This window comes from Chionomys nivalis, chromosome X (assembly GCF_950005125.1).
Source record: "Chionomys nivalis chromosome X, mChiNiv1.1, whole genome shotgun sequence".
NCBI classification, from domain to species: Eukaryota; Metazoa; Chordata; class Mammalia; order Rodentia; family Cricetidae; genus Chionomys; species Chionomys nivalis.
Genome location: NC_080112.1, coordinates 94,941,716 through 94,955,375, shown reverse-complemented (window position 1 = coordinate 94,955,375; position 13,660 = coordinate 94,941,716). Strand labels below are relative to the sequence as shown.

At 43.9% G+C, this 13,660-nt stretch overlaps 1 protein-coding gene across 1 annotated transcript in view; it reads left to right on the top strand.

Annotated features, from left to right (window-relative positions):
- The window catches only part of Frmpd3 (FERM and PDZ domain containing 3), a 75,015-nt gene that overhangs the window by 11,059 nt on the left and 50,296 nt on the right, over positions 1–13,660 (top strand). The window contains 1 exon segment of the mRNA XM_057759250.1: positions 10,950–11,054. Within this exon segment, the coding sequence (XP_057615233.1) occupies positions 10,950–11,054 (105 nt within the window).

Here is a 13,660-nt window from a genome sequence, read left to right as displayed (position 1 = left end):
CAGGCAAAGAGGGCAAGCTTCCTTCTCCCGTGTCCTTTATACAGGCTGCCAGCAGAAGGCGTGGCCCAGATTTAAGGTGGGTCTTAATTTAAAAAATTCCTCACAGGTGTAATCAGCCACTGGGGTTTTAGGTCATTCCAGATGTAGTCAGGTTAACAGCCAATAATAGTCATCACCCGTAAGCTACATAGCAAGACCCTGCTCCAAAAAGAATAAACACACACAACTTTTTTTCAGGATTACAGCACTGCTCCTATACATGTCCACAGTTTCATGTGAATTTATCAGTGGTATACATTCACCGATACAATGAAAACGCTGGAAAACTCTACAACAGAAAAGATCCTTAATGATGCCCTTACATAGACACACCTTCTCCTCCCACTCCATTTGAAATCCCCATTAAACACTAATCTATTCTCCATTTCTGTATTATTTCAACAATACCACGAAAATGGAACAATATGGCATAATTCACATGGAACCATTGGGACTTAGCTTTGTTTCACTCAGCATGCCCTTGAGATTCATTCAAATTGTGTGCAGCAATATTTTGTTGCCTTTATTGTAGAATAGTATCCCATGGTGTGAGCGCACCAGTTTAGTTAATCATCCACCAGTGAAGGGCCTCTGGGTTACATCTAATTTGAGGCTATTATGAATAAAGCTGCTATAAACATTTGTGTTTCTTGTGAGCATAAGAACTCATTCCTCTGGGATAAATGCTCAAGAGCATGATTGCTGGGTCATATAGTAAGTGTGTGTTTAGTTTAAATAACTACCAGATTGTTCTTCCAAAGTGGCTTTATCATCTTAAACTCCCTTGAAACATTAGGTTAATACATTTGTTACCTATGTCCCTCATTAGAACATCACCTTGAAAGGGTGGAGACTATGTTTTCTTACTGCTGTATCCCAAACACCTGGAACAGCATCTGGCACAAAAGAGGTGTTATTCAATACTGGTTGGAGGAAGGAAGCCCAGATTCCAGCCATCTAAACAACTTAGACTCGAACTCAACCAAACTGCTATGCAGAATGAGAATCTAACGTTCTCCCCATATCCATCCTAACCTTCCTCCCGTTCCACCCACATCTGATGCCACAGCTTCTCCACCTCGTGGCCCCTTTGTGATGGCCAGGCTGCTTTCCTTCTCCTCGTGCATCTTTTAGTTCTTACTGCCCTTCTGCGTATTCTCCTTGTGTTACCTGACATCTTCTCGCAGTGTTCATTTCCTTTAAAACCTGGCTTGATTATGTCTATCTTTCAAACAGAATTGCCTGACTAACCAGGATGAGAGCTTCTAACTCATTCACTCACCCATGGAACATTAATCAAATGTCTGCTATTCTGGCCACTTACATAGACTGGCAAAATAGCTGTGCATAAAACAGGCACGGCTCCTGCCCTCAGGTAGCCCACATTCTAGTTCTTGGCTTTGTTCTCCCCAAATCCTGGGAGCATAGGAGTAGGTTGGCACGTGGTAGGAGCATAGAAGTGGTGTAGTAATCAAAACCTTTAGGAACCAACCAGTCTTGGAAGTCTCCTAGTTGAACCAGATGTTACAGATGTTAACCCTTTATCTTTTTTTTTTTTGCTTTTTTCTTTTTTTTTTTTTTTGCTTTTTCGAGACAGGGCTTCTCTGTGGTTTTGGTTCCTGTCCTGGAACTAGCTCTTGTAGACCAGGCTGGTCTCGAACTCACAGAGATCCGCCTGCCTCTGCCTCCCGAGTGCTGGGATTAAAGGCGTGCGCCACCACCGCCCGGCTATCTGCTTTTATATTTGTAAAATTTTCTCAGAGAAGAAGTCAAGTGGCACCCAGGAAACTTAAGGAAGCAGCTACTTACCAACCAGTGCAAAAGAATACCTAGATATTCAATTACCAGTATAGCCAAATTTGTACATTCCAATTGAAAGGCAGCCTTGCACACATGCATGTCCAGTCCATCCTTCTTGAAGACTTTGTGTACACAAAATTGCCCAGGTCTTGGATTTGATTTGTGACCTCCCAAGTCAATATCCTTGGTGCTTTCCTGGTTACTTGTGAACATGTGCAAGACATGAAATTGTGGATTGAATACATGGTTCCCAACTGAGGTCAAGTCAGGAAGTGAGCATTGTGCTTTCTTACGCCAGCCCTCATAAAGAGATACTAAGAGGAGCAGGGATATGGTTCATGCATCCCAAGTGCTGAGAGTCTGAGGCAGAATGATCATTGTGAGTTTGAGGTCAGCCTTAGCGACATAGTTCTAGGCCAGTGTGGGCTACCGAGTGAAACCCCAAGGTGGGAGAGAGAGACAAATTCAAATAGAGAGAAAGTGAAAGATTCCTAAAGGATGAAGCTAGGAGGATGTGATGCAGTGTGGGAAATGCTTCTCCTGTAGGATCAGTTAGCAGAGCTTGAGTCCTGAGTCTGGAACCTATAAATGAGGTGGCATCGAGTAAGACACTTAACAGTCGTGATTTTCAACTTCTCCTCCTGAAATAAAGAAAATAAAGTCTGCCAGGGTGAGTTCTTTTCAGGACTTAAGATTGTAATCTATGTGAAATATCTCAGCAACTGTTTACCACACACTAATTCAGTGTTCACAGCTGTATAGAACAATATTCAACTAATTCAATTATATACCGATATTCAACTAAGACAGTCTTCTCTCTCAGACTATAGTGAGCATTTCTTGAAGGTCCCAGTATACACTCAATATTATACCCCCATATCAAGCAGAAACTTAGCATTTTAGAGGTACAAGGAGACTACCGTCTCTTAATGGAATCTTGCCATGTTAACGTTTGATTACTAAATCTTCCAGAAAACAGCTCTCTGTTAGTTCTAGGATTGAGCAGACAACTCACTATTTATAATGGCATCCCATGGGTGATTCTGGTGATGATCAGTGGGTGTTAGGAAGCACTGGACCAGATAATCTCTAAGGCTCCTCCCTGCTCTGGCTGAGAATGGTCTAAAGTCTGCTCCTTCATTTGGTGCCTGGTAATGGTTCCTGGCCCTGACTATTCTTCAGAACCATCAGAGACGCTCTTAAAACCATTTACATTCCAGTTTTAGCCATGACTAATTGAATTACAAGATCTGGGGATGGGGTCTTGGTCTTGGACTTTTGAAAGGCTCCCCCAAATGATTCTAGTCTCTTTCATTTGACATTTTCCTCTTAACAGAATAAATTATACTACAGCAGACCATTGTGGGAAGAGGTCAGCATGCCTCCACCTATCCTGCATATATATCCATGCATTAAGACTTTCTTTAATCTTTTGATGACCAACTATCTCCTCGTGACCGTTTATTAATCATGATATCTGTAGACTTTATCACATGATATGCCCTCAACAAATGTTAAATTTTAAATAAAGTACTAGGTTGTAACCTCGAATAGCCTTAATAAAGCAAATAGAGACAGTTACCTCCAAAGGAGGGTCAAATAAGAACAACCCAAAGAGCCAGAACTCCTTCTGCTTAGAGCCATCTTCCCAGAAACAGCTCAAAATAATGAAAATTACTATAGAAATGGTTTTCCACAGAGCAGTTTGAGGTACTTAGCAATTCTAGTCCTGTGTTTTTGAGGTATGGTTCTCGGCAGATGACGAGCATCCAAATCATACTTTCTGGATTCATAAACTGATTCATTATTAATTATAGCAGTCAAACCAATATCTTTTATGTTGAGTCTGCCATGCACTTGGTGCTAGAAGAGACACCGAGATGTTAAATACTATCTCTTAGAACCTGACTGAGCTGATAAACTATGGCAGCTGATTAACCAAAATATTGAAGGAAATGCAGGAAAGTGAACTGCAGACCTGAGGAAGAATCCAGAACAAAGAATTGGAGTGGTTTTATTGTTGTTGCTTTGCTCTATTTTTTCAGATTTGTTATTGTTGTTTCTGATTAGTCTTATTTTGTAGCACAGGCTGGCCTAAACCTTCCTGCTCTCCTTCCTGCTTTACCTCCTGAGCACTAGAATTACAGGTGTATGTCACCACATTCTGCTAGAGCTAGGTTTTAATGACAGGATAGTATTTAGCTGGTCAAAAGGAATATTGGAGTTTCCAAAAGGCAGAAATGAGGAGGAGGTGGTGTGAAGCGGGCCTAAAGTGGAAACAAGCCCACTGTGTGCAGGGAGCTAACCGAAATCACCAAGTAACACCAGTGATGATACTGGAGGTAGGAGGAATGAGGCTGGGTAAAATGTAGGGAAGCTGGCAAGTCAGGAGAGGATACATCCATCACTAGGTAGTCCTGAGTGCTGAAAGGCAGGCAGCCTGATTCCCATCTGGCCTAACCTGGATGGCCTTCCTTTATCCTAGAAGCCCACAGTGGTTGCCATGGGAATTGATTGTAAGTAGGCTCTGGTGTCAAAGACAATGAGGCAACAGAAAGGCCAATCAGGAAGCCAGTAAAGATTCAGGAAAGAGCCTGAGCTCCCTCTTGCAGGAATCAAAACGTAAGCCTTCGCCCACTGCTCCCAATGTCTCCTGCCCTCTGAGCCTCTGGTAACCACCATTTTCATCTCTACTCCTGTGACAGCAACCATTTTTGGATTCTGCAGCTACATAAAAGCAATAAGTTGTGGCATAGTATTGCACAGAGTGACTGTAGTTAATAAGGTTGTATATTTCAAAATACCGCTGTAGATGACTGGAAAGATTTTGCCATAAAGAAATGACAAGAGTGAGGTTTTGGTTACTCTGATCTGATCAGTGTGCATGTATACATGCATCAAGATATCACACTGCACTCCTAAATATGCATAACTACTATGCATCAAAAAAAAGTTATAAAACCAGAGCCCTCTCTTGTCATGAAATAGTAACATTTGGCCCCTATATACTTGACTTCGACCAAATATGAGTGATCACAACCCTGAAATCTGTACTAATAGAGCTACCAAATTAAAAAATGCTCAGAGAATCAGCAGCTGCTGAATTCAGCCCGGAGGGAGAGGCAGGCTCTCTCTTCAATTCCTTATTCCACCTAGCTTCTGGCTTCATATTTGCTTCAAGGGGCTTGCAGTGGCCCCAGAGGTACTTAGCAATTCTAGTCCCGTATTTCAAGCCAAAATTCATCTTAGCCAGAAAGGGTGCTTGTTGCAAAATTAGACTCCCAGAAGCTGGGAGAAGAAATAGGGTCAGTGAAGAGCTCAGATGTTTCATCTTTAAGGTACTCAATTAATCTATGCTTAATGGGTTAGGACATCTTCACCAGCATAGATTCTTGGGCCCCCCTCTCTCAGGGATTCTTATTTCAAAGTGGTATGGGCGTGGGCCTAGGTTTTTGTATTTTGTAACTATTGTCCAGTGGTTCTTATTATTGCACAAGTTGTAGAAATAGTGGGGCTGAATATGTTTGTAAAGAGCTATATAGTAAATATTTTAGTATTTGTAAAATAAACACGGTAACCCCAAAGCAGCCACAGATGATACATAAGATCATGACTTGGCTCCAATCAAAAATTATTTATAAATGCAGGTCGATCTATCATTCACTGGGCCCGAAAGCATTGGCTTGCACTTTTTGGTGTTTTAAGTCAAAGTATTGTAAACTTCAGGCCCCACAGCTAAGCAGGTGAGGTGGGACAGGAAGACCTTTGAGAGCTACTTTGTATCCGTCTGGAAGTCAGACCTCACCTGGATCCAAGCATCAGGCGAGACGTGACTCTGTGACATCTAGCAGAGAGCAGCAGGCAACGAGTGAGTCACCATCGGCAACTGAGACTGAAGACTCAGAATAGGAGGAATCTTTGGGACCAAGATGACAAGGGTCAATGAGGAATGAGGCATCAACAAGCTGAAAATAGCTCTGAAACAGACATGGAGAAATGATTATAACCCCCGAAAACTCTGGCAACTCTGCGTCCTTTGTGGGTCTGCTCCTGTAAATACCGGAAGCTTTTCCTTGTAGTATAAACGTTCCTAGGACTGAATGTGGTTTAGAATTTTTTTGTAGGAACAGCAAAATTGTTGGCCTCTCCATATGTGTATATACATAAAATAACATGGTCCTCGTGCAAATCTATTGCATAGGACAAAGAGGGAATGCGAGCCTGTGAATGAAATGTCAGGAGTGGACTTCCAACTTCAGCCTGCTGCAGCGAGAACAGTCAGGAAATAGTTCCGCCTCTTTGGATATACTGAGGCAGCCCTAGCCTCCTTTTTCTGAGACTGTTTCACATATAGAACAGGATGAACCGTGTGTCCTACTCCGGTCCCAAAGATGCCTTGCTCCACTCTGTACCACGGAGAAAACTGATTGCAAGTGATTTTAGAGAAGGGGGGTAGATGGACAGCTATGACCAAGCCCACCAGCTTCGTGTTTGCTGCTCCTTAGTGAAAAACAGGCGACTAAAAACTGAGTCAATCAGAGTTGTCCAAACAGAGAAAGTTACGGATTTAGCAGGCCCATTCCCTTTGCTTCTGTCTAGGCCTGAAGCACCCTCCCCACACACCCCCAGGATTTGAGCACCCAGATGTGCAACATACAAAGGCATTGATCTCATGAACAATCACTACTGTAATCACTTTCAGCATCCATCTCCAGTCTCAATTTTATATTTTCTGTTGCCACCAAATTGCCCCTCATCCCTGTGCCTCAGGATGAGGAGTCTGAGATTCCTTGGCTGCAGTTTGGAACCATCAGAAGCTTTTAAAAAAAAAATTGGACATGAGACTCTGTCTCAAAACACACACGCGTACACACGCATGCACACACACACACACACACATGCTGATTTTCTGGCCCTGGCACACACACACACACTGATGTTCTGGCCCTGGCACACACCACACTTATATCTCACACACATGCACGCATGCATGTACACACACATGCTGATGTTCTGGCCCTGACATGCACGCACATACACACTGATGTTCTGGACCTGGCGCGCGCACACACACTGATGTCTCTCTCTCTCACACACACATACACACACACACACACACACATGCACACACACACACACACACACTGATGTTCTGGACCTGGCACACACTCCCACACTGATGTCTCTCTCACACACACACACACGCACGCACGCACGCACGCACACACATGCTGATGTTCTGGTCCTGACATGCACGCACATACACACTGATGTTCTGGACCTGGTGCACACACATGTGCGCACATACACACACTGACTGATATTGATATTCCGGCCTTGACACAGGGCCTGGGGTGGGGCCTGGACTTTGGAGGCTTTTAAAACCTCCTCTGAGCATTTCTTCCATTTGGCCAGAATCAAGCTCCAGTACTGGATTTCCTGCTGGACTTGGTAGAAGAAGTGAATTTTTATGATAGGTGCTCTGTGGGAGATGTGATTGCTGACCCCATCGAACATAGCTAGGCCCAAAGCTGGCATGATGAGGACAATTTGTTTTTGATGTGTCTTTTTCTTAGGGCCCAGCCCTCCTGTGGCTGGTCCAGTAAGAGAATCCTAGCCACAGCGCAAATGGTATATAATAGCTTAATGTACTGCCTTAATGTGCAGCCGCCATGGACCTTTGGGGTTTAATACAAAGGAATTCCTGATTGAAGGACTCACAAGCTTTATGGCAAGGCCCATGGGAGAGGTCATTTAAAGTGCTCCCAAACCTGACATAGCCCTCAGTCCTCATCTCAGTAAATGACAACCCTGCTCTTCCTGTGGACTTCTCTCTTTCTCGCTCCCCATATCTAACCCATCAGTGTATAATCTCGGTTCAGTCTTCAAAATGTGTCCAATATGTACCCACTTTGATCATTCATTCCCATCATCCTAGCCCATGCCAGCATTACATTTTAAGTCTCTCGCTGCAATCACAAATAACTGCATTTAACCACACATAACTGGTCTTCCCATTAGCCTCCTACACTCCATTTTCCTCACAGCAGCCAGAGGCATACATATACATCACCCTCCATCTTCTTCAAACTCACTGGTGGAATGAAATCCAGAGTTCCCACCATGACTTACAAGGCCCTGCATGACTCAGCTTTCAGCTGCCTCTTGGGGCACACTCCCTCTGGTCCCCATTCTAGCACTGTATTCCTATCTACCTCAATCCTATGCCTGCCTCAGAAGCCTCTCTCCCCTAATAGCCTCATCGCAATCTCTGCCTTGTTTCCCTTAGGTCTCTGATACATGTCACCTTCCCAGATAATGTCTTCCCTAAGCAGAATATGTAAAATGCTTCCCCTCCCCTTGAAAGTGTTTGTGTATGTGTACATGTGTGTTTGTATCCAATACATGTGTCCCCAAAGGAATAGAAAGCAATGTCTTGAGGAGATACTCATACCCATGTTCCCTATAGAACTGTTCACAATCTTCAACATATGGGATCAATCTAAGTGTCCGCAGACAGAATAGGCAAAGAAATTGTGGTACATCTATATGACAGAATATTATTCTGATTTAAAGAAAGGAAACTGTCTGAAGGCCCTGGGTTCAGTCTTTCAGCATTGCAAGGAGAATCAAAAGCGAATTCTGTCATTTCTTACATGGATGAACATGGAGGACATTGTGTTCCATGAAATAAGCCAGGCACAGAAAGACAAAGACCTCATGATCTCATTGATACCTGAAATCCAAAAATAGGAGAACTACAGAAGCAGAGTAGAACAGTGGTTACTAAGAGGGGGGAGAGAGTATGGGGAGATGCTGTTCAGAGTACAATGTAGAGAACATTCATTATTTTAGATCTAGTGCAAAGTTAAGAATAATGCAATTTTAGGTCTCAAAACTGCTAAAATAACAATCCTGCTGTACCCATCCTCGCCATTCGCTTGTGTAATCCTCTATGCCCTGCTTAATTTTTTTCTTACAGTAGTACCTCCTTATCTGCAAGGATATTCCTAGACCCCAAGTGTGTGCCTATAACCATATATACTTTCCATATAGAGAGAATAAGATTTGATTTATAAATTAGGCATAGTAAAAGATTAACAACAATAACATTATGAATAAAACAATTAAGAGACAAGTATGGCATATACCTTTAATCCTAGCACTCGGGAGGCAGAGGCAGGTGGATCTCTGTGAGTTCAAGGACAGCCTGTTCTACAAGAATGAGTTCCAGGACAGCCAGGGCTACCAGAGAGAATCTGTCTCAAAAAAAATGGGAGAGGAGAGAAAGAGAGAGAACAAATATAACAATGTACTGTAATAAATTTTATTTAAAATGTGTTAATTGTTTGCTTCTGGAATTTTCCATGTTATACTTTTGAACTGATGTTAATAATCAGTCACTGAAACTACAGGTGAAACTGGAAGCTGGGCATAATGGCACATGCCTACAATTCCAGAACTCGGATAGTGGGGTTAGGTGATCCTTGGCTACATAGTGAGTCCAAGGCCTGTCTGGGTTACATGATACCCTGTATCAAAAGAAAAAAAAACATAAAATTGCAGAAAGGAGAACTACAGAAGTTATGTGCTACATAAAAGATATTTATTAGCTAGACATAGTGCTACACATTTGCAATCCTAGCACTTAGGACGTGAAGACAAGAGTATCACAAGTTCAAAGCCAGCCTGGAATATATAGTGATAGCCTATCTTTAAAAAAAAACATGTAATTGCCTCTGTTCCTGATAGAATAGTCACACCATAAGACCATCAGGCCATGGAATTTGGTCAGTCATACTCCTGTATACCCCATCACCTAGAACATGGCCAGGCAAATGATAACTGCCCCTAAGTTAATCAAATAAATAAATAAGTAAGTAAATACCCCTAAAGAATACCCTTCAGTGTGATTCTTGTATTTCCTGGTTGCTAGGCTGCCTGAAACTCTGCCGAAAACTAGAATATAAAGAACACTTCCTTCGGTCTTTGCAGGGGATTGGGTTCAGGACATCCCCATAGATACCTAAATCCATGCATGCGCAAGTCCTTTTGGAACCTACCCATATCATCTAATATACTTCAAATCATCTCTAGATGACTTAAGATTCTGAATACACGGTAAATACTATGTAAATAGTTGTTACACTGGGTTGTTTGGGAAATGAAGGTAAGAAAAAAATGTCTGTACGTGCTCAGTACAGAGGGTTTGGTATTGTTGTTGTTTCATGTATTTTTAATAAGTGCCTGGTTGAGATGCAAGGATGCAAAGCTGTGGGTAACAAGGGCTGACTGTGGTTTACAGTGTGTGTTAATCATGCTTCCTGCTGAAATTTTGGGAAAGTTTTCAAGAATAAGAGAACCTGGCTGGTTCTTTGGGCATTTCTGTAGAACTGTGTAAACAAAGTGATACAGCATTGAAAAGCAGGAAGCCAGGGGCACTGAGCTAAAGCACTCCTATCTCTCTTCCCGAAGAGTTCAGAAAGTGTGGATGAGTCATTTTGGAGGGCTGGGTTTCTTCTCTCACAGATCTCAAAACTATTTGTGATAAGTCTCCTTTCTAGGAGCGTATCTGTGAGATGAATAAGATTATTTCTGTAAATCCTCTGGGAAGTGTGTATTCACACACAATAAAGTCTACCATTTAAGTCAATCTCATATTAAGAAAACCAAATATGTAAAAATTCAATGTATATGATTACTGGAGGTTTTTTTTTTTTTTGCAAACCTCCTTAGGCTTTGAGCATTCATAATGGGATTCAGTTTATCCAAATTCAATTCATGCCCAGCTTTTATCAAACACACCAATCATTCAGGGAGACAATTAGCACATTGCCTCATAGCACATTACCTTCCACTTAATAGGTAATCAATACTTAGCTATTGACTCATGGATCAGTACGGCAAAATATCTCTGTACTTGGACAGTTTATTTTTGAGACAGTGTGTCCAGGTAGTCCAGGTTGGCCTCAAGCTCACGGTCCGCATGCTCAGCTGCCTGAGTTCTTGGGATAGCGGGTATGTACAACCACACTTGGTTGCACCGAGACATCTTAACTCTAACATTACAAAGGAATGAAGACCTCACCAGTCTTTTGTTCTTTTTCCAGTCTCCCAAATCTGCCTTCATCAGTGCTGCAAAGAAGGCCAAGCTGAGGTCCAATCCTGCAAAGGTCCAATTTTCTGAGCAGGTGGCAGTTGGAGAAACAGATGCAGTAAGTACAGCCTTGGCTTCCCTCCTCTCTCCTTGGCCAGAATCAACCTGGCTATTGAGGTCTCAATCAGGCCTTCTGGCAGTGGGTGCCCAGGGGCTGGAGCAGAAGGATCGCGGTGCTCTGAGCGAGCGGGTACTGAAGAGAAAGGAATGTGTAGCATCCAGAGAGGATGGGGGGAGGGAAAACAACATATTGATTCACTCTGGATCTTCACGGTGCTTAGAGAAATTTCCATCCAGAGCACAAGAGCGTACACTCAGGGCAAGTGTTCCATAAACATCTTTTGGCTGCTTGATAGAAGCAGGGAGGAAGTGATGGTTTTGTGAAGACCCAGAGAACAAGTGGCTGGTGAAATTGAACTCTCTTCACATTTAAGTGGCCCTGCAATTCCACATCTTGACTGGAGAAGAATGTGCTGATGGGTAGCCGCCTACCAGAAATGACAGACTCTCCTTAAGTCACTAAAGTTTTCCCTAGACACCAGAAGGGATCCAAAAGGAGTACCTGCTCCGTGCCACTGGCTACCTTCTGGGGGTGGGGTGGGCCCAAGAAGTACAGACTGAGACTATAGCAAATCTCATGCTGTGTGCTATCATCTCAAATAGCAGCAAGGTGGGCCAGCCCATGGCACGCAGCTGCCAATCTAGGGATTCATGGTCAGCTCACGGGTTTCTTGTCTTTTTGTGGGGTGTGCATGCAGTGAGCCATCCACCCCAGACGTGCATATGAAAATAAAAGGTAGGCAGAGAGCAGAAGGCAGTGTGTACAGCAGGTACAGAGTCCCCCGGAAATCTGTAGAAGTTAGTGATGTTCCGGAGGGAGGAGAGACAGTTGCAGCTAGCAAGCACTGGGGTGCTTTTGTAGGCAGTGGTGAGATGGGCTGTCTGGAAGCCTGATTGTGTATGCACTAAGACACAGCTGCAGTTGTTGAGCGACATAACAGCAGTCCCACAATGAGCAGAAAAATGAGCAGGATGCCGGGCATTTGTGTAGCTCTTAGTGATAGCCCCACCCGGAAAAAAGATGCGGGGGCATGAGTATCATCCATCTTCTCTTCCCCACTGCCTCTCTTCTGCAAACCCAGCCCACAACGTCCTGTATTCCTGTGTGAGGAAGACTTGGACAACCAGAAGACGGTCTGGTTAACACTCAGGATCCATGTTAATCCCAAGAGAAATGGCTAAAGAGAATGTGAGGATTGATGATTGCCATGGAGAGGGAACAGGATGGAGCCCTGTAGGTCAGAGCGAAACAGACTGCAAGGTCCAAGACACTGATAAGACATTGGTGTCCTGAACTGTTGACAATTCTGAGGGCATAAGCACTGAGTTTGCAAATATGGACGGGTACAGCCCATCCCACCTCAAAATTCCAGTGAAGGCCGGACAGTCAGTGAAGAACTCCTGCCCTCCTCTGCCTCTTCTCTCCCTTTCTTCCTTCCATTCTCCAACTTCCATGCCTCGCAGCTAGGCCACAGGCAGAATGAAGAGCCACCTCCAGTTCAGCCGTCCTAATACCTCCGCCCACAACAGGGCAGCTAGAACTTATCCAGAGTTTACTTCCCTCTCAGGCACCAAGCTTGGCTTGAGACTCTGTCCAGGAGAGAAAACACATCTGTCTTCCAGCCCTCATGGTTGCTGTCTGTGTGCACCATAGCTGTCTGTTGAGACCTGAGGAGTCCAGGCCCAGGTGACTCCAGGCTGCCCCATCATCCCCTTCTCCTTGTGTTCCAAGGCTTTATTAAGCAGCCAGAACAAAAATACATCCTGTGGGCGTTCCTTGCCAACTCTATTTTTAAGTAAAATCAATTAAGTAATTATCTAAGTCCAACCCAGTGTGCTAAATAAAACTCACCAGCGCTGAGCGTCATCAGCCTGGGGAACTGGGCCTCTGGGCCTGGCAGGAATGGGACCTTTCGGAATCAGAGAGGCCTGGACATCATCATCACACGTTTCCAAATTGATACCCATGGCTTTCCTCCTTGGTTTGACCCCCTCCAAACTTGCCTCCTGGCTCCCCATCACTGTCAGCTACACCCAAGCTCAGGAGGCCTTGCTTATTTGATACTTTGTCCACAACAGCGGCCGGATCTAAACTGTTATACCCAGGCTTCTCTGATAATCCATACCAACTATCTCATTCAAAACTCAGAACCTAATTAGCCTTACATAGAAGCATCACCTGCCTTATACTAGCTAGTTTGTTTGAGGTTCATAACATCCAGACACATCAGGGGATGACAGGAAGAACGCAAGTTAGACCTGTGTTCTCTCTCTCTCTCTCTCTCTCTCTCTCTCTCTCTCTCTCTCTCTCTCCTCTCTTTGAAACAGAGTCTCACTGTATAGCCTGGGTTGTCCTGGAGCTCCCTATGTAGACCAGGCTGATCTCCAACTCGTAGCGATCTACCAGCCTGTACCTCTCAATCGCTTTACCATCTTGGGACCTCTACTTTTGCTATAGCTCCCTGGGTGCTCAGCATCAGCTGAGTGCGCAATGGAGGCTCTGTGGCTACCATTTAGTTAAAGAACCTGGCCATCTATACACTACAAGTACCCGTAGAATGGATGCTGCTGGTCCATGCTGTGTGCATCCTCCTGGTGAATCTA